The sequence below is a fragment of the Exophiala dermatitidis genome (assembly GCF_000230625.1).
Source record: "Exophiala dermatitidis NIH/UT8656 unplaced genomic scaffold supercont1.5, whole genome shotgun sequence".
Lineage (NCBI taxonomy): Eukaryota > Fungi > Ascomycota > Eurotiomycetes > Chaetothyriales > Herpotrichiellaceae > Exophiala > Exophiala dermatitidis.
In genome coordinates this window covers 337,498-362,396 of record NW_008751650.1, presented here as the reverse complement: position 1 = coordinate 362,396, position 24,899 = coordinate 337,498, and the positions used below count along the sequence as shown (strand labels likewise).

The window sequence follows — 24,899 nt, the reverse complement described above, 5'->3', positions numbered from 1 at the left end:
AGATTCACTGGTATCTGTCCTTCAGCAGTCGCGGTCAGTCCATCCATCAGAGCTCGCATCAGAAGGTCTGCCATGCCCACAAGGGCAGAAGAAGCGAATGTTCGAAACGGAAAAAGAAAATGTACAACACCGGCTCTGATTGAGACTACAGAGGCAATCATACTCCAGAGGCACTCTCGAACTCGCCCCAATCATCCCCTCCGTCATCCAGACGGATTTTTCCCTCCTCTAGACGAGCCTTCAAGTTGCCTTGCGAAGATTTCAGTTCTTCCTCGACATCTCTGAATCCGCGAACCCAGGCCGTGACGCCATCGTGCAACCTCGCATCCGAACCGCCAGACCATGCCGGTACATCCATTTGTTCCTCGGCATAGTATCGACCACGAAATCTTCCCCGGCCCCTTGTCACAATTCTTCGTGGTGTGCGATTTGGCGTTGAAGAATTGTTAATCCAGCCTTCCAAACCGGCGACCGCACTCGACATCGCATTGATTGCTAGGTCTTTCCGGGCAGATTCCAATTGACTTTGGTTGAGTCGATTAGTGGCCGTCTCAAGTTCCTGGTCCAGATGCCGATTTTGTTCCCTCAGGTATGCGATCTCCTCCGAAAATTCGCGCAAGGCCCTCTCTTGCTGTAAACATCGCTGCGCCACCGCCTCGAGCTTTTCGATCGCCAACTGGTGCAAATGTCGTTGCTCTTGTTGCCTTAAACGCATCGCCTCCACTGTGGACGCCAAGTTAGTTCGAATTCGCTCAAGCTCTTCATCACTGGCGGTGGGCATCGCGGGAGTTGTCGGCGATTGTTCAGGTTCGGCTGTTTCAGGATCGGTTGTACCAGGATCGCTTCGATTGGGCTCCAAATATGACTCTTCGTCCTCCAGAGCGGCCTCAATCTCGTCCATGGCTCTTTCAAGCCTCCTCCTCTTGTTTCCGCGGATGGCGCAGTCCTGTTCGGAGGCCCATATCTCAGCAACGAGTCCTTCGAGACGGTCTGCAAGGCCAGGCTGTTCGGTCGCTGCGTACGTGTCGAAGGGGTTCGTCTCCTTCTCGAGTGGCCCCGGAGTTCTCGTCCTCACGCTGATAGCGGAGTCGGCAAAGAATGAGTTGGCGGTCCAGGACGACCCGGGCCGCATGGGCGACCCGGTATCAGCCTCGAGCTGATGTTGTCCGAGCGACATATTGAAGAGAATAGCTGGATATTCTTGTTGCAGAAATTATGCGACAGCGGTCATATAGGGTTACACTCTATTGCGACTGTTGGCGGCTGTCGACGCAAGGTGTAAATGTGTACATTAGCTTCTGGTTGAACCAGCGGCCGACACTGCAGGCTGAACGCATTCGAGGTTCAAGACCGCCAAAATGCACATGTGCAGCCTGAGTGGCTGGTAGGACCGGTGGCTGGTGAGCTGGTCACGTGTCAGTGTGGCCTCTTTCCCGCCGCCATTGGACATGACTCCGATGAACAACTAAAGAAACATACGGTTACCTCAGGCCGCAAGATTGATAAGTCCCTTCCACAGGACTTCGTTGTAGGATGGACCCTCTGAAATAAAAGCCTCACCAGTAAACAATCGAAGACACTTCAAGGATATTGTCTGGGATCGACACGTGCATCTGTGTTGGTAGCACTGGAGCCGCTAGAAGCGGAGTTGAACCTGAACCGCGCTGCTTTAAATAATATTGAACGAGGGCAGCAGCCTCACAACTCTCCTTGAGGACTCAGGCGGTGACTCAATCTCCAGTCATATCGCTACTGGTATTACTACAGATCTACTCCTCCAGCCAGTGCTACCATCGCATAGTGCCTGGTTGTGGCAATCTGAGCAGCGTCCCAGGAGTCTCGGCATGTGCTGAGCTAGCCAGTCAATTTGTGCTGGTCTGATGGTTGCTGGTCTTTTTTCATTCCAATGGTAGTGTTTGTCCATTCAACAACCTGCGACTCCAAGCGCTGACATGGTGTAGGCGCAAATCCAACCCTCCCTTGAGGAGGTAACCTCCATCCTTGCAAAATCCAGATCCTCTCAATATCCTCCGAATCTGGTGCCCTTGTGCGCTCAGATCCCCGCCGATTTATTCACACCTACTGTCGCATATCTCAAAGTATCCGCGGGTTCGAAACTGTCCTTTTTATACGAGAGCGCAGCAACTACAGGCACGATCGGGCGGTACAGTTTTGTCGGAGCCAATCCTCTGAAAGTCCTCAAATCCGGTCCCGGCCATGGCCCTGAAGAAGATCCCCTTCCTCGACTGGAGAAAGAGTTGTCACAATATAGGGTTGCCAGTGTCCCTTCACTACGGCTGCCGCCGATGACAGGAGGCGTGATCGGCTACGTGGGGTATGATTGTGTTCGGTACTTCGAGCCCAAAACGGCTCGGCCGATGAAAGATACTTTGAAGCTGCCGGAGAGTTTCTTCATGCTGTACGACACCATTGTCGCGTTCGACCATTTTTTCAATGTCTGCAAAGTCATCACGTACCTTCGAGTGCCGGAGTCACAGTCCTCTGCGGACATTGCAGCAGCATACGATAAAGCGAGCAATACGCTGCAGAAGGTGATCGCGACGTTGCAAGCCGAACACATCCCACTCCCACATCAACCGCCGATCGCGCTGAACCAGCCCTCAAAATCAAACATAGGGAAGGAAGGTTATGAGGCCCATGTCCGGAAGCTGAAGCAACATGTGAACGTGGGGGATATTATTCAAGCGGTTCCGTCGCACCGAATATCACGCCCCACTACACTGCATCCATTTAACATCTACCGACATTTACGGACGGTTAATCCGTCACCTTATCTTTTCTACATCGACTGCGAGGATTTCAGCATCGTTGGAGCGTCACCTGAGCTCTTGGTCAAGGAAGAAGCTGGGCGGATTATCACGCATCCTATTGCAGGCACAGTGAAGCGAGGACGAGACCCGGAGGAAGACGACAGACTGGCGGATGAATTGCGCAACAGCATCAAAGACCGGGCGGAACATGTCATGTTGGTCGATTTGGCGAGGAATGACATCAACCGTGTTTGCGATCCTTTGTCCACTCGGGTCGACAGGCTTATGGTGGTGGAGAGATTCAGCCATGTCCAACATCTGGTTAGTCAGGTCTCTGGTGTCTTGAGGGAGGGCGAAAACAGGTTTACCGCCTTTCGAAGCATATTCCCGGCGGGGACGGTTTCAGGGGCGCCGAAAGTGAAGGCCATGGAACTCATCGCCGAGCTCGAGGGAGAAAAGCGTGGAGTCTATGCTGGGGCAGTGGGATATTTTGGTTTTTCAAGGGTGTCTGCGGACGGCTCACGGGTCGAGGACGAAGGCGCAATGGACACTTGTATTGCATTGCGGACAATGGTCGTCAAGGACGGTGTGGCATACTTGCAGGCCGGAGGCGGCATTGTCTTCGACAGCGAAGAGGAGGATGAGTGGTTTGAGACGATGAACAAGCTGGGCGCAAACATTAGGACGATCGAGGAAGCCGAGAAAAGGTATCTGGCACTGGAAAAGGCTGGAAACAGCCATGCCAACGGAGCTGCAAGATAGAACTACTAGTTGTGTACAAATGAACATATATCTCGCACTGCTATCGCGTGCAATTGTTGACCGCCCCTGCAGTCGGAGAGGTGAGGCGCCAAAAATGGTGGTGAGCAGAGGATGGCCTACCACTGGCACGGGGGTAGATTTCATAGGCCGGAATAAAACCGGGTGAGACGCTGTTCTAGGCACGTGCTCCACCGTACAATGTTGTACAATGGTATCCCCCAACGACGAATTGAGACTAGTGCGTAGAACTCTTGGCACACTGAACGCACCTCGAAAAATGAATCCGTGTTGACTGCGCTTTCGATACCACAACAGCACCAACCGTTCAATCTCGCCAACCCGACATCCTCAACTGCTGATAACTGTCAGGGCTTTCCGCCAGTCTTGACAGCCGTGATCAGCCAGCCGACAAGATGAAGTTGAACATCTCCTACCCGGCCAATGGGTCGCAAAAGCTCTTCGAGATTGACGATGAGCGCAAGCTGCGCGTCTTCATGGAGAAGCGTATGGGCAACGAAGTTCCCGGAGACAGTCTCGGTGATGAGTGGAAGGGCTACGTACGAATTTGTCCACCAAGACCAAGAGAAATGGGACAAGTTGATGCTGACGGCTGTACCAGATTTTCCGCATCACCGGCGGTAATGACAAGCAAGGCTTTCCCATGAAGCAGGGTGTCGTACGTACAATCCCCTGCTCCTGAAAGCGCCAGCGAGAGAAGGACATGTTTCGCTGAGACTTGATTCATTACAGATGCTCCCTACCCGTGTCAAGCTCCTCCTTTCCGAAGGCCACTCCTGCTACCGACCCCGACGTGATGGCGAGCGCAAGCGCAAGTCCGTCCGTGGCTGCATCGTCGGCCAGGACCTGTCTGTCCTTGCTCTGTCCATCGTCAAGCAAGGCGAGGGCGAAATCCCAGGCCTCACCGATGTCGTCAACCCCAAGCGCCTCGGTCCCAAGCGTGCCACCAAGATCCGAAGATTCTTCGGTCTGAGCAAGCAAGATGATGTTCGGTACGGCTATACACATTTTCGTCCATCTTTTTTTTAGCGTTACTAATACTTCTTTCCTTCTACAGCAAGTTCGTCATCCGCCGTGAAGTCGTCCCCAAGAAGGAGGGCGCCAAGCCATACACCAAGGCCCCCAAGATCCAGAGACTCGTCACTCCTCAACGAATGCAACACAAGAGACACCGAATCGCACTCAAGAGAAGACGCGCGGAGGCTGCCAAGGATGCTGCTAACGAGTATGCTCAATTGTTGGCCAAGCGTGTGCACGAGGAGCGTGAGAAGAGAACCGAGCTGAGGAAGAGACGTGCTTCTTCTCTGAGGAAGTAAGCTTAAGCTTGGGTCTTTGTCAATTGTCAAAAAGTCACAACGGACGAAAAGCTTGCCAGGCACTCTCAGGTGTCGCACAGATTACCGGACATGATGTTGGGGGCTGAAGAATGGCTTTGGGCTAGAAACGCACACCTGGTTGTCCAAGGCACTCGGAGTGGCGGAGGGGCTTCGAGTTGTGTGCTGTGTCACCGCGCCATTCGATCGATGGTAGTCACAGATACTACAATGCATCATGTGCGCCCACAAAGGTGGCAGAGAATAGAAACTCCCCCATACTGAAAAGAATCGAATCAATTACTTTTCTTTCCTAATCTATTTTTTCTGAAGCTGTTCGTGATATCGGTCTTGCATCTTTGCGATGTTCTAGCTCTCTATTCCGCAATCAAGACTTCAAACTTTGCTATCCGAGGCGATTGCTGGCCGTGTGGCCCAGTGGCAGCCAGTGATAAGTCGCCGATTTGGGCCTTATGCAGCAATCAGCCAACCAGAATTTTGCTCCTGGGGCTGGCGGACGGCGGTCCCTTCATCCCGCTCAATTTTTGGGTTTCCACTATTACCACCACTGGCACTACTACTATTAGACATATGACACTTCCGGAGCGCAACGACTTTTCTCGCCTGTCTACTCCGAGTTCTTCTCCTTGTCAACATGCCAGTACATCTTCGGTGAGCGCAGGCGCAGGCACACTTGACTACGCAGGCATGGCGTCAAACTCCATCAAGCTCTTGACTGGCAACAGTCATCCCGAATTGGCCAAGGCGGTGGCCGCCAGGTATGTGGATTTCTTTCCGAGATGGTTTGAGACACGCAAGACTGACTGATCGTCTGTTGGGCGCCATGTAGGCTCGGGATTGAGCTCACCAAGATTATGGTCTTGCAGTATTCCAATCAAGAAACGAGTGTCACAATCGGTGAATCTGTCAGAGATGAAGATGGTACGCATATGCATCGCGTTCCGCGACAACTTTTGCCCAACCCAATATTCCCCCGCCCTTCAGTGTTCGGTATCCCTCGAGCGCAAACTGACACAGAGTTCTTGTATAGTATTCATTTTACAGTCGACGCGACCGAACGACATCAACGATGGGCTCATGGAACTCCTCATCATTTGCAACGCTTGCAAAACCGCCTCGGCTCGACGGGTGACTGCCATTCTCCCCAACTTCCCATATGCGCGACAGGACAAGAAAGACAAGTCTAGGGCGCCCATCACGGCCAAGTTGATGGCCAACATGCTACAGACTGCAGGATGCAACCACATTATAACGATGGATCTTCACGCATCTCAAATCCAAGGCTTTTTCAATGTTCCTGTGGACAACCTCTATGCAGAGCCCAACTCTGTGAAATGGGTGCGGGAAAATCTCATGCATTCAACCGAGACGAATTCCGAAGTCAATGGACCCAGACAAGAATGCGTCATTGTCAGTCCCGATGCTGGCGGGGCCAAGCGAGCCACATCCATCGCCGACAAACTCGATCTTCCGTTTGCGCTGATTCACAAGGAGCGATCCCGGCCGAACGAGGTGAGCCGCATGACGCTGGTTGGAACAGTCGAAGGCAAGGTGGCCATTCTCGTGGACGATATGGCCGATACTTGCGGCACCTTGGCTAAGGCCGCCGACACTCTTATCAAACATGGGGCAAAGGACGTTGTTGCTCTGGTCACCCATGGAATCTTGTCTGGCAAAGCCGTCGAAATCCTGAAGGGCTCGTCTCTCTCCAGGCTAGTCATTACAAATACAGTTCCGGTTTCAGAAGAGAAGATCGAGGCTCTGAAAGTCGAGGAGGGCCAAAAGGGCTGCAGGCTCGAATTCATTGATATCGCTCCTGTCTTGGCAGAAGCGATCCGAAGGACACATAACGGCGAGAGCGTTAGCTACCTGTTCAACCACCCGGTGGCATAAACCCCCTCCATACTCAGAGAATGGCGGCTTTCGTCGACATCATTATCAGCGAATGTGCTTTCAAATCGAGGAGACCCACAGGCGTCTTCGAACCCGCCTAGTGTCGCCTATCTGATTCAAAAGACGGTTCAGCCAGCGACAACGATAGTACGAGTCATGTAAGGCTACAGTGGACAAGCCTACAAACTCCGCAGAGATGACCTCAACCATCTCCGTTGGCATATCTTTCCCTGGCAGAATGCGTCTGAATTACTGCGAGCAAGGTCAAAGGTAGCGGCTGTCAATAATTGCGTTTGGTTTGCTTTCTACCACGGCTTCTACTCTTCGGTCGAGTAGTGATCGAGTTTGCAAGAGAGGTCGTCCCACTGGCACGATGCGCAAGACCTAAAGAAACGAGGTAGTAGCATTCCGGCCTCTGGGAGCCAGCGAGAACACAGAGCTCGGCGGAGCTGGTTTATACCGAAATCTACCTGGAAAATGTGTCGCCGACGAAAACAGTGGCTTACCTTGACCGCAGACAAGACAGCATTGGATAGAAGTACATTGTAGCTTTTCCAACGGACGTGATTTGCAGTGCAAATTCTCGAGGCGGAAGGATCTTAAACACGCTGCAGTCTACAATAAGAACAAACATCAGTTTCACTCTACCTGGGTAATTACCTGGTAGCTTAGGTACTGTATCCGAATCCCTTTCATGGACAGGCCGGAGAGCTTCGGTCCACATAATTCTCAGGTCTGACATACGGCCTGGTAAAATCTCCGGTCACCGAATGTGCCAAATTCAGCCCGGTCAGTTTGTCCGTCAGCGGTCTGACTGAAAACATTAGTAGCGTGATTTCGACTCGCAGACTTTCAACCTCAGGCCGGCGGCTGCGCGGCTGTCAAGGCAGAACCGTCTTCATAACAGGCCATGATAAATCGGCTCTTCCACACTTCAAGTTCTGTATCGCCGGGCCCGAGTTCATCATGCAACCGGAATCTCTCTCCTTTAGCTCGACGAATGGGACTTTAAGAACGTGCGGAGAATAAATCCGCCGCTGCACAGATGGCGCATGCTTGTCTTTGTCCATCGCATCGCATTGCAGGCTCAAATGGAACGACCAACTCGCTAAATGTCCCTTGCATCCGCAGAACGAGCCATTCGTTACCTTACTGTCGATGTTAATCTGGCTGCGAGACGGATTCAAGAGACTGTGTCCATGCTGTTGCGGTTTTCTTCTGGCTGTCGAGTTGAAGTGGCTCTTGCGGCCTCAAGCTCACGCTGGCAACCCGAGAGCACCATCCTGGACTTTGACGCCAGGGTATGGCAGCAGGTTTTGAGTGGTTTTCAGCGGTGTTGAATCCTTGACCAGTCCGTCAATGATGGTCAGAACAACCCACGGTAAGCAACGTTGACCAGCTAGTTCTTGTCTGTTGGACCCATAAAGAGGCCAACGCCCCAAATTAGCCTGGCGAGTAGACTGTTGTGGAAGTATATCTCCTTCGCGACTATGCTAGCCTGGCGTGGCAGTTGGCCAAGTGGAGCAGCAAAACCTCTGGTGAGCAGCAGATCTGATTACTTACCATATCTCATCACTACTTGCCCTCCGAAAACAGCGTTTACCGTGTCATTCTTCCGGTGCAAGAGTGTATCAAGTGTCCACAGCAAAACCTCAAACCGAGGCCGGGTATTATTGCCCTGGGCCTGTTCTTCGTGGTTTCCCCGGCAGAGCACACCAGCACAACTTGAACCCGCAAGGCAAAAACGGCTCTTGCTTCAAGTGTCTCTGTTCGTCCCAATCTCAACTCGAACCGCCACTTGATCTATGCCCGGAAGTTTTTTCCATCCCCCGGAACAACATCTCAGCCGGGTTCTGGCGGCTATATCTCCCGTTACGTGCTGCATGAGGACCAACATCGCTCGATTTAAGTTTTCGCAGAGCAAGCAGAGTGTTACAAAGCCATACTACTGTGCTAGAGCTTTCCCTGCGACCATGGCCATACCTTGTGGTTGGAATGTCAAAGCAGCGTGAACTTCGAAAGCAAGCTACCTGCGGCTGCTCTCCCACTCTGGCCTGCCACGCCTGTCCCAAGTCGATGCACGACCTGTTTCTTCCGTTCAGTCATGTCTCAGAACACCCCGAGGCCGCTGGCACCCGCCGTCCCTCATGCTCCAGCCCAGATATCTCCGAAGCCGACCCCACCGGCCTTGGTCAGTACAAGACAACGGCGCAACATTACGACAGCCTGCAAAGCGTGTAGAAAGCGTCGATCCAAGGTATGTCTTTGTGTAGCGCAGGCATATCTGGAGCAAACATCGCAGGTACACACACACACCCTTCTCAAGCATGGCCAGAGAACGTGCACACCTTAAGGCTTGCTCTCAATCGCACTGTGCTAAATGTGTTAGGGCTTTTTCGACCGGGATGGACGGCGCTGACAGAACCATTAGTGCGATGACAATACCCCTTGCTCTGCTTGTGTCCTCAAGCAGACCGAATGTGTTCGAGATCAGGGAGAAGACGGCCGGAGGAAGATAGCATGGAAGCGGAAGGTAGAAGAGTTGGAGTCTGGTCATCACCTTACACCTCAGCTCTTGGAGGCCATCCGCAATGGCGATATGTCCGAGGTGGACAAACTCATCGCATTAATCCGAAGCAAAGCAACGCAAGAAGAGATTGTCGACTTCATTGCTACAAATTTTTCGCGGGAAACTTCCGGCGGAGAGGAGTCGGAGACGCGAAGTAGGACTTCTTCTACGCGGCAACGGTCACGATCCGTGCATCGCCCTCATCGATCGATTGTCCCTCGCGATTTTGACAGCCCACTCATTTCGGTACCGGCCATACCCTGGACAACTGTAACCGACGACGATCAGTTGGTATCCGACCTCATCTCATTATGGTTTACGTGGCGCCACTGGTGCTACCCGTTCGTCGACCGCGAGAGGTTGATCGCAGCCATGCAGTCCAAGATATCCGACGACACGATATGTACCCCTTACTTGGTCAATATGATACTCTCAGACGCATGTGTTAGTTTCCATAAGCCTTGCCGGACACAAGACCCATCCTAACGGCTAACCCAGTTTGACTACGACTATCCAGTGGAAATGAACAGCAAATCGTCCGAGAAACCTTTACGAGACCTGTTTTATACCGAAGCCCGGCGGTTAGCTGAAGCAGCTGGGACCCATAGGTCCGTCCCGTCCATACAATATCGGCTTCTCAAATGGGCGTAGTGAGTGAACCATCTTTTTTGCATATATCATATTTTGCATGTCTAGGTCGGACGTTCACTTATCGTTTCTGTAAAGCTTGGACAATTTGGGGATGGAAACGATGTCCTTATCTGTCATGCATGACGCCTTGCATCATCTACAACAGCTGGACAAGCCTGGCCGCTTGGCGAAGTTTCAGGCACGGGCGGGCAAAGACAAAGCTCTGGAGGTTGAACGAAGTGTAGTCTCCACCAGTTGGACCACCTTTATAGTGGCCATGCGGACGACATTCTCCAGGCGTAGCCTGCCACTGATGCCGCCCCCGTTGCGTGACAATCCGCCCCCCTGCAAGGGCCAGTCACGTGAACGATGGGTGGCATATCCTCGCCAGCATTCATATTCGCCTGCGCATTCAGAGTGCCACCTGCATTACCTGGGCAAATTGGCCGAGATCTTCTACAAGATCAGCCGAAATGTCTTTTTCCCGAAGGAGAAGCCTGCCCCGGCCGTGTCTCGTGATCTTCTCGAAGATTTGCATCGTGAGTTGGTGTATTGGCATGACAATCTAATGGACTGCCTTCAGGTTGATGGGACGAGATCACCTCATATTTATAGCCTACAGTAAGTCTTATGTGGTGTTGGGAAACCTTTGCTAACTTAGGGATCCAAAGCGCGCAGTACCATTGGGCCGTTGTTGTGTTGTCCGAGCTGAACTTCACGCTCCCTATCGATGACGAAGATGAGTCGACGTTGGCAATGCTCACACCAGTGATCCGAATGCAGCATATGACGGCGATTCTGGAGATTGCAGGACTTGTCCATCGCAATTGCATGGATTGGGGGGTGGATCATATCCCCATCAGCTTCTTGCACCCTATCCACGCCGCCATCGTGGCCATCATGAACGATCTAGACCCTGCCGAACATCGGTCCGCCTTTACGAAGTTGGCTGTCGCCTTTCACTGTCTGTCCCGTCGATCCACTCTGGCTGAGGGCATGCTTCGCATTCTACAGCTTGATCTGCGCCGCCGCAGGCTCATGGCGTCCAACGATATCAAAAACATGTTTAAGGAAGCCAATGATCTCTGGGAAGCCAGCGCTTTTACTCCTCCTAGGAGAAGTGCTGGTGGTGGTGGTGGTGGTGGTGGTGGTGGTGGTGTTGATGTTCTTTCAGGGCGGGCAATTGATGGTACCAGTGGTACAGAACGCATTCATGTGAACACTGGGCAACGGCAACAATTTGGTTCTGGTCACGGTTCTGGTGCTGCCGCCGATGATTCTTACGACTTATTGATCGAAAAGTGGAACCACTTCAACCTTGGGACGGTGGCGACTTCGTCGTCATCGTCTTCATCTTCACCACCATTATGATTCATGAATGCTAATGACAAGCTGAAGGCCTTGAGCGTGGGCAGCAGGGGGCACAAAGCAAGCGTTGAAGGAAGATACAAAAAGGAAAGGTACAGTAGACCTAGACGAGGTGAGACGAGGCGAGGCGATGTGTGGCTATATATATATATGGCTTGGAACGTAAGCATCATGATTTCAAACATGAGACATGCCGTGACGAAATCTAAGATAATGGACTGGGTTGGATTGGATTGATTGTTATTGCTTTCTTAGGTTTGAGTTTGACTGCTGTGATGATCTGCTGGGATGGATTTTCACAGGCAGATAGAAGGGCTTGTTACCAAAAGTGGTACTAGTACTGTACGGCAGTGTGCTGTACTGAACTGTAGCCAAACTATTTTGCAGATGGTTTGGTTTCACAGATTCAATTTTCAGTTTCATGTGCATTTTCAATTTCCATGATCATGGTATGTTAGTGTAAGGTAAACAAATAGGTATCTTATCATTGATCTATCTATGAGATGTATAAAGGAGATGATATGAGGGCTGATGCGTCACGATCAATCAACCCACCCACCCTTGCCGCCCGCTTCTCCTCTCTTTGTTGGAGGAGGTTTATTTTTTCACTCATCTCCTCAGAAACTCGTCGACTTCAAACCCGACGCGGCGTTTTGCTTTTTCCCAATTTTCCAGTTCTTTGGCGTGGTATGCTGATGCCGATGTCGATGCTAAAGTAGTGGTATGGCCGCTGGCGCCGGCCTCGCCTCCGACAATTCCAGTCTTGACGATCACGGCGCGACAGTCGTGGAGACGGATTTCGACACCCGAAGGGGCGTGGGTAGGAACATGATGTGACTGTGGCTGATGTGGTGGCTGTGATTGCTGTCCTGGATTTGTGGTCGTCGCCGCTGTCGTTGGTGTTGCTGCTGCTGCTTCGACGGTTGTTGCGACAACGGATGGAGTTCTGGCGTCGCGTCCATTAGGACCACTAGTAGTAGCAGGAGGACCTGGGCTGGGATTATGACCTAAAGCGTTGTGGTGAGCGATGCTGATACTACCGTGATGACCATGGTGACCAAAGCCGAACCCGGACCCGAAGCCGCCGTTGCCATTGATCGAGGTCGAGGCGGGTGTAGGTGGTTGTGGAGGAGCGTGACCGTGACCGTGGTGTGTACTTGTACTTACTGCCGTTGCTGGAGGAGGAGGTGTATTTGTACTTGTGTTTGTGTTTGTATTTGTATTCGTGTTTGCAGTGGTCGGAACTGGCTGAGCAGGACCAGTATTTGCAGCTTCCAAATCCTCGTCTACACCTTTAATCACGACCGTGATGTCCGGACCGACACTGCCGCGCCATAGTGTGGCGAACCATTGCCAGTGCGCAGGTGGGGAGAAGCCGTCACTAATTGGCATCGAGATGGATGAGGCGTCGACGGTTGTGAGTTGGTAGTGAGGGACCAGGGCGATGGGAATAGCGTTTGGATTGGAATTGATGTTGGTAGCAGCACCTTGAGATGATGTCTGTTGTTCCTCCAGACTGCTTGGTGGTGGAGGTGCCATCCGCCAGGGACGGTGGACCTGTACAGGGTCTGGGATTGTAGTTGATGACGCTGACTGCTGCTGCTGCTGAGACGATTGTCCCGATACCCCTGAACCAGAACCAGTAAACGGAGGTGCTGGCGGCGGTGGCGGTGTCGGCGGCGGCGGTGGAATGCGTTTCGAATTCAGAGGTCGTGGAAAGGCCAAGGGTAGAGGACGAGGAGGAACCATTGAGAAATTACTGTTGTTGTCGTTGTGTAGCATGGACACTCCGGGAGTGCTTTGGCTGCGCTGTTTGCCTGGCGGAGGCGACATAATGGACAGTTCGGCTGCTTTGGTGATGGTCTTTGGACTGATTCCTCCAGAATGACAGATTGTCTTTAAGCTGGCTAGAGTCTCCGCCGTGGCTGTCTCGGATTCCTCCACGCCCTCCATCAATTGCGAGTCACGCCGTTGGGGGCTGCTGCTGCCGCTGCTGTTCACAGAGCTAGACGGTTTGGAACTCTGTTGTGGTGCCTCCGATCCTGGCCTCGTGGTAATAAATTCGACCATCTCTTGGTTGACCTTGTGCCACTGGCTCAACATGCTCAAGTATGCTTCCGTGGTCAACGGGCGGACACCATTGCCGTCACGACCACTATTTCGTCTTCGCGCCTCTCGAATCAAATTGTATGGATCTGGTCCGCCGAAGATGCGGACTGCAAACTTGCCTTCACGCTCGAGTTGCTCGGCCAGGGAGTTGGTCATGTTGTCGACGGTTTTTGCATCCATACCCTCGACGGCGATAATGGCTCCGCGAACATCAGGCTTGGGAGACGTTGGGCCAGGAGGTTGCAGCGGCGGAGAAATCTGGGCAAGCACCTTGATTTTGTTCAATACAGGGATAGACATGATCATAGCCTCGACACCGGAACTCTGCGACTGCACTGAAGATGCTTTGACTGGAGTCTGGGGCACCACGGTCTCGATGGGTGGAAGGGCCACCACTGACGATCTGGCCCGGTGGTGGGATTGAGGAGGTCGGATGGGTTGCAACTGTGGCGGATGAGGGTATACGGGACGGGGAGGCGACATCATGGCCGGTTTTGTGATTGGAATTGCCTGCATGGGATACTGAGCAGCATGATGGATTGGATGCAGCACCTCGGGACGAGCATATGCACTGGCAGCAATAGGTGAATGCGCATAGGCGTATGCTCCCTCAGGATACGCCTCGCGAGCTGGCACATATCCACCGCTCATATTGAATCTCCGCCTCTTTGCATCCTGTGCGTGCGAGTCCGATGACGGCGGCGTGGGAAGAGCCTGCGGCGGCGGCACGGCGTAGATCAGTCGAGGATCGACTCGCTGGAAGGGACACGTCTCGACGAATGCCTTGTGTTGCTGCATGACATGCTCCGGAGACATTGCGGGTTGGCCGTGCATTCGCTGACTGGGAGCGGCGCTGACGACGTAGCCACGTTTGGCCGGAACCTGAACTGCAACTCCCATGGCAGTGTTGTGCTGCGGTGTTGGCGGCGGCGGCTGGGAAGACGCTGATGCTGGCGGAGTGTATATGGGAGCAGGAGTGGGATTGCTGTAATAGTTCATCGGCTTCCCTCCACACTTGGGACAAGGCTCTTGCGGTTCTGCAGACGATGGACCAGACACCGAGGATTGATTGCTGCTTCGACCGTTGCGACGAGGCTGATAACGGTAGCCTGGGTATTGCTGTTGATGGCGGGCTTTCTCTTCCTAATCAAAAAGGCAAGGCCGGTTAGTCCACAAAGACCCCTTTGTTCGAGCGAACGATTCATGATGGGGTCGCCCTCGGGCCTCCCTTTGTCACCCACTTCTGCAAGCAAATTCCATTCCTCCTTGGACTCGGCTGACAGGCGCCTCCATTGTTCTCCGATAATCTTTGACACCTCCGGATTGGGAATCCCGGGTTTCTGTGCGAGGATGCTGGCTTGTTGGTGTTGACGGAACAGGATGAATGCTGTTACTTCTTTGTCAGCATCTGCAAAGTCAAAGCAGAGTCTGTTGGCATTGTATTTCTTCTCAAACACATGGAACAGACGGCAGGCTTACAATTTCGCGGTCGTGGAATCTTCGGGTCTGGCGGGCACAGACAGAGGTGATCTCGTGGGTGAGCATCAACGGTCAAGGAATTGTCGTTCTTCCCTCGCTCCTCTGCCATTTCCAGGTGATGATGCTCTCTCTGCAAAGGCGAGGCCCGATGCTCCAGTCCACCATTTGCAGTCGGCTTGTCGGTCTCTACATGTTTTGCTGGGCTGAGAACATGCTCTGAGATGTGAGGAAGATGTACCGTGTTTCTCCGAGGCACATCTTCTGGTGAAGCGTGGCGAGAAGAGCGATCACGATCACGATCAAGGTCACGGTCACGGAACAGGTGATGCTGGGAAAGTAGCGACGTCCGACGTAGGGCAAGGTTATGCTCGGTGGGAGGTCTGGGGAGCCGGCGATACCATGCTGGAGGATAGGTGGCATGGTCGGGCAGCGTCATAGCGCAGAGAAAGGAATTCTGCTACCTGGGCCATCCGAATACCTGAGAGGATGGGCATGGACTGCAAAAGAGGCAGATTCGGGTCTTTGTAAAAGCCAAAGGAAAGCTCTCTCACACCACACCTACCTTTCTCCTCATCCCGCCGTCTTTGTTCTCCCAGAGGACTCTGTTGTAGTGGCTCAAACGAACCGGCGGCCGTCACGAGCAGCAACGAGGCTGGGGATCATACGGTTGTCTTGGTTTGCTTTGTTCTCTGATGCTCCTGATGCGGGAAAATGCGGTACCAATCACCGTGCGCCCGAAACAATACCTGCAGGAATGCAGAGCAGACAAAGAATGAGGTTCACTGCAGTGGCACGAGGCGGGTCATCGTTCATGGAAATGGTCCGCTCAGACTGTCAGAGCTCAACGTAAGCTAACTCAACAACGGAGGAGCTGGCAACTCTGATAAGATCCTGGTCGGATTGTCAATCGGTTGACCTAATAACGGGTGTCTTTGCGGTTTCACATCGAGCCAGCCCAGTTGCTCCCAACGCTCGCTGAATAAATGTGATGCGACGGTGTGTCTCATTGGAGAGATGATGGTCATGGCAGGACTCTGGGTTTCGGATCAGATGCAGGACTTTAGTATAGCAAGCAAATTGCAAGCTTTTAGTCAAAGACACTATGATTCTGGTCAGAACCCTGCCATTACGCTTCTGCAGATACTAGTAGCTGGAGGCAAAAGCGTGACTGATCCCAGCAAATGCCGCCATTTGCTCTGTGGGAGCTGTGCTGTGCTGGTCCGACGGGAGCAATTGTTTGTCGCATCCACGAGCTGGCCTTCTCGCCGCCAGGGCCACCTAGTTGGCGGCCATGCATTGGTTGTAATTATGACGGGCAATACGGGTCAAAGAAGCTGTGTGTAGATGATCTCTCCATATTGAATTGTGGTAAGTGACAGGCGAGACGTGAGAATCGGTGGGAAAATGAATATATTTCTTTGGATTTGGCAAAATGCGGCCTCGTCACGCATCTCGGGTCAACTTGAACGACACAGTGTACTGTACTGTCCCCGGCTGCCCGGTTCATTTCCTCATTGATTCGTGGTCATACATGCATCTACCCATTTGTATTGTTTGATCTATCATCCAGTCTTACCAGAGTAGACTCTACAACTGAGTGCGACCTGACTCGGCCAGAGTCCACAGCATCTCATATTCAGCCGGCAAAAATACGCACATTGAGGTCGACACTGGCTGTAGCGATTACACACCGAATTTTACCGCCACTTGCACCATCTTCCTTCTTGCCCGTTGCTGCTGTGCCGTTGGACTCCCCATTTGTAGCTGGCTGTACTGGAATGTCGGGTGCCCACCGTATGCTGCTAATGAAATGTTGATGAGCGTCGTCCACCACCTTGACGCATTTGCCCTCTTGCGACAGATCCCAACAGCGAATGGTCTTGTCGTCGGACACCGAAAGCAGATACCGCCCGCCGGGATGGAAAACAAGGCCTCTGACCCAGTTGTCGTGCCCAACCAGTGTCTTGTGGCATGTGCCCCGGTTGTCCCATATCTTGATGATTTTATCCCTGCCTCCCGTCGCCAGGAACTCGCCACTGCTGTTTGCTGGCGGCGGTTTCTTGTACCCAGCAATACTCGCCAAATGGACGTAGGAGGAACTTGGCGCAAATGCCACGCATTCCAAAGTATGTTCGTGTCCCAAAAATGTGATCTTGACCTCACCAGAGCTTGCATCCCATAACCGGGGTATTTGGTCGTTTCCTGCGCTCAATAACCACCGGCCGTCGATTGACGGTGTCACAGTGCGAACCCAGTCTGTGTGGCCCTTCAGCGTCTTTAAACAATATCCTGTGGTGACATCCCATATTCGAAGCGTTTTGTCTCTTGAAGCAGAAACCAGTGTATTTCCGGAGAGCGGAGCGCCAGCAGCACCCGAAGGAATAAAGCGGACCGAGGATATGGAATGATCATGGCCCGGCAGCGTCCGAATATTCTTATACTCGTCACTGGGGTCCCATAACCTGATGGTCAAATCACTACTGCAGCTTGCAAGCAGCGTACCGCCTCTTGGGCCACCAAAATCCACATCGAGTACTGCTTTGGTGTGGCCCTTCAACGTCCTCTCGTGCTCGCCTAACTCCCAATCCCAAATCTTGATGGTCGAGTCTTCTGAGCCCGATGCAAGGGAGCTGAATACCGGGTGGAACGCCACGGACGTGACGGGGAGCCTGTGACCCTGCAGGGTGTGTCTGGCTGGCGCTCTCGGAAGCCAGGTCGCAGGATCAATCTTGCGGTTCGATGAGAGCGGTGTCGCGGTCTCGATTTCGTGTTGTAGGGCGGCATTCTTTGCCTCGAGATCCATGATTTTCTTTTGCAGACGGACAACAGAGGTCCATTTCTTTTCTAGCAACGTTTCATACTTTTTGGCCGTGGCATCGTCAAACGTGTCGGCCAGATTGGACTCTCGCCGGAGACTCGCAGCGCTTTCGGTCATGCCAACTGAGAGCAAGTATGCGATCATGGACTTGTGCCTGTCTATATTCAGTAATTGACATAAGGAAGAAACAATGCACGACCTACAGCTCCTCCGCTTGACGGGACGTGAGCAGCTGGCTCATATTTGGCGGGCAGGGCTTCACAGCCCGGGAAGAGGTTCTAGACACTCATGCAATGAATGGCCCTTGTTCTTCTGGGTATGCTTGTGATCTACTCCCCCAGCTCTCTCGTGCGCAACGTGGTTGGATCCTGATTTGGAGGGCTTTGGTTGTGCTGAAGCGCAGCCGCAGGGAGGATACAAGGACTCGAAAGAAGCGGGGAGTGCACAATTCACTATCGCGAGTCTGAGTGCAGACCAGGATAGTCTAGAGAAGAAAGAAACGTAGACTGCGCGAGAAGGCCTTGCTAGAGTGTGAAAGTAAATAGTAGTATTGTCGCGAGTCTGGCGGTGGATTGGGAGACTTGGGGCGGGCAAAGAGTGATTATCGTGATTGATGTTGTTGTCACGGTCTCGTCTCCATTAATTTACTGACTCGGTCAATTGATTGTTTATACTTCTTCTGCTTAACTGCACCACCACCACACAACGAACTGCAACATCCTACTCACAACCACCCTCTCTCCCTTCCCGTCGCAATCACTCTTCTACTACTCGCGCCTCTGTCTTTGATCTCCTCATTCTTCCAGCCTCTTGCCGCGTTCGTCTCTTCAACGTTTACATTCTGTCTCCGCCTGTCGTCCGGACGATCTCTACAAGTCGCAACTGCAGACTCTCGGCGCAGCAACAAAGTTGACTACTGCATGAGGACGGTGATATTGCCATCGGTGAGTGTCTCTTGTTGCTCTATCGATGCTGTCCCATTCAACGCTTGATCCTGATCAAATCCCGAATCCCTCGTCTCAACGGCTTCGCTAACCATGTTCTCCCGCAGCCCATTTCCGCGCCGATCGGAGAAGAAACCGGGCGCCAAAAGATCCATCTCCCGGCTTGCCTTCTTCTCTCGCTCCAAGATGGCTGACCAGGAGGAAGACTTCTCCCAGCTCCCTCTCCCCGACCGATTCGCGCATAAAAACTGGAAAGTCCGCAAGGAGGGGTACGAAGCCGCCGCGAAACAGTTTGAATTGACACCAGATGAGTCGGATCCCGCGTTTAGGCCGTTCTTGCAAGATCCAGGTCTCTGGAAAGCGGCGGCCGCAGACTCAAATGTCGCAGCCCAGCAGGAAGGGTTGGCTGCGTTGTGCGCATTTCTCAAGTACGGAGGCCAACAAGCAGCGGCCAAGTCTCGCAACTACACCCTGCAACCGATCTACGAGAAGGGCTTGGTGTCCAGCAAACCGCAGGCTAAAGCAAGCGCCCTAGAGGCTCTGTTGCTGTACGTCGAGTTGGATAAACCCGACCCAGTCATTGAGGAGTTGTTGCCTGCGCTATCGCACAAGCAACCCAAGGTGATTGCGGCTACTCTCAACGCGGTTACGGCCATCTTTCACAACTACGGAATCAAGGTTGTCGATCCGAAACCGGTGATCAAACTCCTTCCCAAGGTATTCGGGCATGCCGACAAGAATGTACGAGCGGAGGCGCAAAATCTCACGGTGGAATTGTACCGGTGGTTGAAAGATGCGATGAAGCCGCTGTTCTGGGGCGAACTGAAACCAGTGCAGCAACAGGACCTCGAGAAACTGTTTGAGAAAGTGAGAGAAGAGCCTCCTCCGAAGCAAGAACGTCTCACGAGAGCGCAACAAGCCGCCGCTGCGAGCGCAGCTCCAACTTCGGGCGGCGGACAAGCCGAAGAGGGCGACGTGGCGGACGCAGAAGAAGACAATGCCGAGCCGGAGGCATTGGATCCTTTCGACTTCGCTGAGCCAGTTGACGTCTATTCCAAGATTCCAGCAGACTTCTACGAGATGGTTGGTTCAACAAAGTGGAAGGAGCGAAAAGATGCGCTTGACAATCTCTTCAACATCGTGAACACGATGAAGATCAAAGAAGCCCCCTTTGACGACCTGATCCGAGCACTGGCTAAGTGTATGAAAGATGCCAACATCGCAGTAGTGACAGTGGCCGCCAACTGCGTCGAAAAGCTGGCCCTGGGCCTGAGGAAATCTTTTGCCAGATACCGATCCACAATCATGTCCCCAATGCTGGAACGACTCAAAGAGAAAAAGCAATCTGTGGCGGAAGCACTGGGAGCAGCACTGGATGCGGTTTTCAGCGTGACTTCTCTTACAGATTGTCTCGAAGAGACGCTGGGGTTCTTGTCCAACAAAAATCCAAACGTCAAGGCCGAGACGATCAAGTTCCTAGTGAGATGTTTACGCAACACCCCGGACGTACCCTCGAAGGCTGAACAGAAGCTCATTGCTGATGCTGCCATTAAATTGTTGACGGAATCTACCGAAGCCATCAGAGCAGGTGGCGCAGAGATATTGGGCACTTTGATGAAGATCATTGGTGAACGCGCCATGAATCCGTACCTGGACGGCTTGGACGACATCCGCAAAGCGAAGATCAAGGACTTCCACGAAACAGCAGAGGTCAAGGCCAAGGAGAAGCCCAAGGCAGCTCCGCCTCCTGCGAAACCAGCCTCTGCCGTTGGAAAGAAAGTCGTTGCTGGTCCTAAAAAGACGGTGACCAAAAAGCCCACGCCGGCTGTTCATGCCGAAGATGCAGCACCGCTTCAACCAAAACCAACCGCAAAAGCCCTACCGAAAGCTGGTGGTTTGGCTCGCCCTGGTCTTGCACAGCCGTCGACTCTCAAGCTGGGCGGGCTCAAGAAACCAGGTGCTGGCGGCCTTGGAAGCGGAATAGCCAGCCCGCAGCGCCGGGTCATGTCACCACCTGTTAGTAACGACGGTGATGAAGAAGCTGCCGTACCTTCGCCTTCCAAGTTCGCCATGGGACGAGGTGGGCTTGCCGGTCGCCCTTTGTCTCGCCCTGCCGCCGCTCCTATGTCACCTCCACCAGCTGCGCCCATCTCCAATGGTCTTTCGGCAGTTGAACGTGCCGAACTGGAAGATTTGCGCGCGGAGAAAGAACGTCTCTTAGCATTGGCGGATAGTCTCCGAAGCAACAATGCAAAGCTGACGGCCGAGATCACCGAGCTTCAAAACCAAAATGCGCAGCTGATAGAGGACCATACGCGCGACGTACTCCAGATCAAAGCCAAAGAGACGCAACTGGTACGAGCCCGGGGAGAGTTGGACGTGCTAAAGGCCGAACTCGAAAGCGTGCGCAAGGAAAGCGAGCGATACAAGCGAGAAGTGTCCAGATTGGGTCGCGAAAGCATAGGCCGTGAGAGAGAAGATCTCATGCGTGGACGGACCATGGATGACGGTTCGCATTATGGCAGCAGCGAGACTGCAGGCATCTATGAAGACCACCACAACATGAATAGCAGATACGCAGCAGCGGCAAATGGCGGCTCTCGACCTACGAGCAGTGCATTGCATAGGACCGGAAGCACACAGAGTACGCAGAGTACGCAGAGCAGCCGCACGCAGCCTGCAGCAAGACCGCGTCCTCAGAGCGGCTATTCCGCCAGCCGGATGGATACCAACATGAGTCCCAGCGAGGAGAAGGAGAACAGCAATGGATTCGACGCGCTGGCTGCCCGACGCAAGATCAGTCCACCTGTTCCCAGTGCCGGTAGTGGCAGAAGCAGTCCGCAACGACCTGCTTTTGTCAGCAGAGAAGCCAGCGATTACTCGAATACTGGTACCGGCACTGGCGCTGGCAGCGGCACTGCAGGGTCTAAGGAACCAAAGACGGAAGAGAACTGGAAGAGAGCCGCTGAGGTGACGAGTCAGTTGAAGGCTAGAATTGAGGCCATGAAGGTATGTTAACCAAACCCTGGTTGAATTGAAAACCCGATGCCGAAGTCACTTACTAATTTTGTCGTTGCTGGTGCAGGCACGTCAAGGGTTGACTCGGCATTGATATCATCGCAAACGTGACGATACGACAGACGACGATATGCATCGATACGAAGAACAACACGCAAAGAGACTCAGTGGCGTGCGAAGCGAGGTTTTGACGACAATAGTATTTGCTGGTTGGTTGTCATTGTGCTTTTTCTGGCTGGGCCTGCAAAGCACGCATTCTGAGAGATGACATTCATGGAGCGGAAAACCATCGCTCTGGATCTCCTGCTCGCCCGGTTCTGTGCCTGCAGCTCCGTGCGGTCTGAACATTGGACATCTGTGGCTGGTTGCACGAGATATCGGCATCGAACGTGGATCGATGTCTACCTGGTCCTCACCGAGTGTCGAGGGATAATGGCTGGCGGCGGATCTCGATGTTACGCTCAGCGAACAAAACCCCTTTTTCTCTTGCTCTTTCTCCTTGTCTTTTCATGCGCTGATACCACGGACCGTTTTTGTTTTGTTGTTTTGGAGTTTTCCTTTTCCGCCAATGTGTCTTGGGGTGCATGGCTCAGCGTTTCTTCCTCTTGTTGCACTGGCTAGCGAAGCCCAGGGAGAGGTGCAGTTAATAAATCCGAGGGTTGGCGCGGCGCAGTCAATGCTCAAAGATTGATTGATTGATTAACTTGTGTTGAAGGAGGGTTCTCCTTTCTAAGCGACACACTCACTGCACATGAACGGCGGAAGAATGAGACGAGGCTAGGCCGGGCTGGGCTGGACTACGTGGGGAGGTTGAGTGTAATGAATGACCTGCTACTAGCGATGAATGTAAACATAAGAACAGCTGACCCGCTGACCAGCCCGGCTGTCCACAAATTGATGATTGGGTCCAGTGACAGCAGACTTCTGGGAGAGCTTGTTCATGTTTGTTCCAGTAATAAATTAAATCTTTGGGAAGGGAAGAGAGAGCGTAGCGTTGACGGTGATCTGAAGGTCCAAGGACTCTAGTACCCAGGTATATTATGCAACTGCATTGTTGGTTTCGTTTCCCAGTTGTCAAGGCGAACGCAAAGGCTGTTTGGTTGTTGGGTAGTAGGGCCTCTTCCGCAACGATACTGGACACTGGTAAGTGTGCGGGTGGATATCGTGTACATTGTGAGTGAGCAGTAATAGTCGGGATTACTACTACAAGGCTGAGAGGGGAGAAAATCAACCAAGGTAAATTCAACGCGATAGATGACACGGGCGAGAGTTCAGCGAGGAAGGGTTTTGTTTGCGTTTGGTTTTAATTCTTTTGCTTTTCTCTCAGCTAACGCTCGAAACTGAATTCGTAAAAAAAGCTTCATGACACAAGCAGGTCATAGAGGCAATACTGGCCCAGACCCATAGACCTTTGGGCCGTGCAACAGCCACCCTGGGCAGTGGTTTGCAGTGAGACACTTGCAGCAGCGTCGAGTTGTTTCCTCTGCTGCTTCTACTCCAGCTCCAGAAGTCATGCGTGGATCAGGCAGGGCCCGGCACGACTTCCATAGCTGTCGCCAATTGGAGGACTAACACCATATCATTCGATAAAACACATGGGGAAAAAGGAAACCAAAGTCCATCATTGAGTTCGTAAACCAGGTCTGCTTTTCAACCTGCTATTTTTCAAGCATGTAGCGGTTGGTAAGTGTGAACCAGGCCGAGGCCCGATGAGTTGAACTTAGGACTTTTCTTCATTTTTCCTTCTTCACTTAGATCTTGATGGCGTTCTCAATGGCCTTTCTCTTCTTCTCCTGGCGAGCGACGGCCTTGGGACCCATGATACCACCACCCCAGTGACGGCGGTGCTCCTCGTATTTGCTGATGAAGCCCTCGTTGACGGCGGAGACCAGCTTGCTCAGCTCGGCCTTGTCCTCGGACTTGACTTCGGTCAGAGCCAGGACGGCAGCGGTCTTCTTGTGGACGACCGTGCCGAGACGGGCCTTGCCCTTGATGATGGCATAGGGGACACCCATCTTGCGGCAGAGAGCGGGCAGGAAGACGACGAGCTCGATGGGGTCGACGTCGTGGGCGATCAGGACCAGCGAGGCCTTCTTCGACTCGATCAGACCAACGACGTGGTTCAGACCGTACTTGACAGTGTATGGTTTCTATTATTGTGGTTAGATACTTTACTCTTCTTTCACGGTGTCATCCATTTCCCCAAACATACCTTAGAAACATCCTCCTTCTTCTTGCCCTCCTGGACGGCAGTGGCCTCTTGGTGCAGACGCTCCTTCTTCTGGGCCTTGGTCTCAGGGCGGTACTTGTTGAGGAGCTTGAAGGTCTGGGCGGCGGTGTTTCGGTCGAGAGTGTTGGAGAATTGGGCGATCGCCGGCGGCACCTTCAGGCGCATGTTCAAGATCTTCTTTTGTCGCTGGAGACGAACATATTCTGGCCATCTATTTCCCACTGTTAGCACTTTACACCCCTCGCCTCCGAGGTTGGATATCACTTACTTCACCATGCGAGAAAGGTTGCGGCGGGGCTGGATATCTTGACCGATACCGAAGTTTCGGGGTCGCTTCTCGAGGAGAGGGTTCTGCCACCAGTCAGCACACCCAGACTCAATAACTGCGAAGGGTCTTCTGAAACAATCAGAAGTTCAAGACTGGACTTACCTTTGCGGCCTTCTTGGTGGCACCGGCCTTCCCTTGCGGGAACGGCGCAGGCGCGGGCTTCTTTCCTTTGGGTGGCTATCATTGAGAAAAGAATGATCATCAGCACATCTTGTTCCATGATCAATTCTTTTGACTCTAAGGAGCAAGAACGAGGCAGCAGCTGGTTTTTACACGCAGTTGCCTTCGTCTTCTCCAGCCGAGGTCATCACCGACAAGGCTAGGACGCCATGTTGAGGTCTCAGTCAAGAGTTCAGGCCATGGCGCACCCAGTCCATGCCGGCGGAAATCGTCCTGCGCAGGCGTAAAACGCTTCGGACAGGGCGATACTCGGTGTTCGAACCGCTGCGCAGCGGTCGTTGGAGGTGTATTCTAGCTTACCATTGTGAAATTGACAAACTGGTCGACTCGAGAAGGTGACGGCCGTTGGGTTGAGAGAAGCGCAGGGAGAAGGAAATGCGCTCGAGGATTGAAAAGTTTCAGGGTTGATGTGCAGTGCCAGTGTGTGGAACAGAGAATGTGCAAATGC

At 52.9% G+C, this 24,899-nt stretch overlaps 9 protein-coding genes across 10 annotated transcripts; 5 read left to right on the top strand and 4 right to left on the bottom strand.

Moving 5' to 3' along the window:
- Positions 1–157: 157 nt before the first annotated feature.
- Positions 158–1,177, bottom strand: HMPREF1120_05732 (uncharacterized protein; the record flags this gene model as incomplete). The annotated part of the gene is made up of 1 exon (XM_009159918.1): positions 158–1,177. The coding sequence occupies one exon, from the start codon at positions 1,175–1,177 to the stop codon at positions 158–160; it is 1,020 nt and encodes a 339-aa protein (XP_009158166.1).
- A 729-nt stretch (positions 1,178–1,906) lies between these two features.
- HMPREF1120_05731 (anthranilate synthase component I) lies at positions 1,907–3,533 on the top strand (the record flags this gene model as incomplete). The annotated part of the gene is made up of 2 exons (XM_009159917.1): positions 1,907–1,912; positions 1,962–3,533. 2 exons carry the CDS (start codon positions 1,907–1,909, stop codon positions 3,531–3,533), a joined length of 1,578 nt encoding a protein of 525 aa, XP_009158165.1.
- A 271-nt stretch (positions 3,534–3,804) lies between these two features.
- Positions 3,805–5,181, top strand: HMPREF1120_05730 (40S ribosomal protein S6-A). Its single transcript, XM_009159916.1, has 4 exons — positions 3,805–4,090; positions 4,153–4,209; positions 4,284–4,543; positions 4,609–5,181. Exons 1-4 carry the CDS (start codon positions 3,947–3,949, stop codon positions 4,865–4,867), a joined length of 720 nt encoding a protein of 239 aa, XP_009158164.1. The 5' UTR covers positions 3,805–3,946; the 3' UTR covers positions 4,868–5,181.
- A 26-nt stretch (positions 5,182–5,207) lies between these two features.
- On the top strand, positions 5,208–7,517 carry HMPREF1120_05729 (ribose-phosphate pyrophosphokinase). Its single transcript, XM_009159915.1, has 3 exons — positions 5,208–5,643; positions 5,715–5,806; positions 5,916–7,517. Exons 1-3 carry the CDS (start codon positions 5,456–5,458, stop codon positions 6,776–6,778), a joined length of 1,143 nt encoding a protein of 380 aa, XP_009158163.1. The 5' UTR covers positions 5,208–5,455; the 3' UTR covers positions 6,779–7,517.
- A 167-nt stretch (positions 7,518–7,684) lies between these two features.
- On the top strand, positions 7,685–11,933 carry HMPREF1120_05728. Of its 2 annotated transcripts, none has more exons than XM_009159914.1 (5): positions 7,685–9,035; positions 9,210–9,791; positions 9,846–9,997; positions 10,074–10,598; positions 10,649–11,933. In XM_009159914.1, the coding sequence occupies exons 1-5, from the start codon at positions 8,883–8,885 to the stop codon at positions 11,346–11,348; spliced, it is 2,112 nt and encodes a 703-aa protein (XP_009158162.1). In that variant the 5' UTR covers positions 7,685–8,882; the 3' UTR covers positions 11,349–11,933. The 2 variants fall into 2 exon arrangements, with proteins under 2 accessions (XP_009158162.1, XP_009158161.1); XM_009159913.1 differs by having other exon boundaries at positions 7,685–9,080.
- Positions 11,934–11,954: 21 nt separating this feature from the next.
- On the bottom strand, positions 11,955–15,369 carry HMPREF1120_05727 (uncharacterized protein; the record flags this gene model as incomplete). Its single annotated transcript, XM_009159912.1, has 3 exons — positions 11,955–14,597; positions 14,696–14,841; positions 14,934–15,369. The coding sequence occupies 3 exons, from the start codon at positions 15,367–15,369 to the stop codon at positions 11,955–11,957; spliced, it is 3,225 nt and encodes a 1,074-aa protein (XP_009158160.1).
- Positions 15,370–16,569: 1,200 nt separating this feature from the next.
- On the bottom strand, positions 16,570–17,868 carry HMPREF1120_05726 (nuclear distribution protein PAC1; the record flags this gene model as incomplete). The annotated part of the gene is made up of 1 exon (XM_009159911.1): positions 16,570–17,868. One exon carries the CDS (start codon positions 17,866–17,868, stop codon positions 16,570–16,572), a length of 1,299 nt encoding a protein of 432 aa, XP_009158159.1.
- A 541-nt stretch (positions 17,869–18,409) lies between these two features.
- On the top strand, positions 18,410–22,794 carry HMPREF1120_05725 (uncharacterized protein). Its single transcript, XM_009159910.1, has 3 exons — positions 18,410–18,695; positions 18,803–21,704; positions 21,781–22,794. The coding sequence occupies exons 2-3, from the start codon at positions 18,882–18,884 to the stop codon at positions 21,805–21,807; spliced, it is 2,850 nt and encodes a 949-aa protein (XP_009158158.1). The 5' UTR covers positions 18,410–18,695; positions 18,803–18,881; the 3' UTR covers positions 21,808–22,794.
- A 670-nt stretch (positions 22,795–23,464) lies between these two features.
- On the bottom strand, positions 23,465–24,491 carry HMPREF1120_05724 (50S ribosomal protein L7Ae; the record flags this gene model as incomplete). Its single annotated transcript, XM_009159909.1, has 4 exons — positions 23,465–23,863; positions 23,926–24,154; positions 24,212–24,326; positions 24,374–24,491. 4 exons carry the CDS (start codon positions 24,489–24,491, stop codon positions 23,465–23,467), a joined length of 861 nt encoding a protein of 286 aa, XP_009158157.1.
- Between the last annotated feature and the right edge of the window lie 408 nt (positions 24,492–24,899).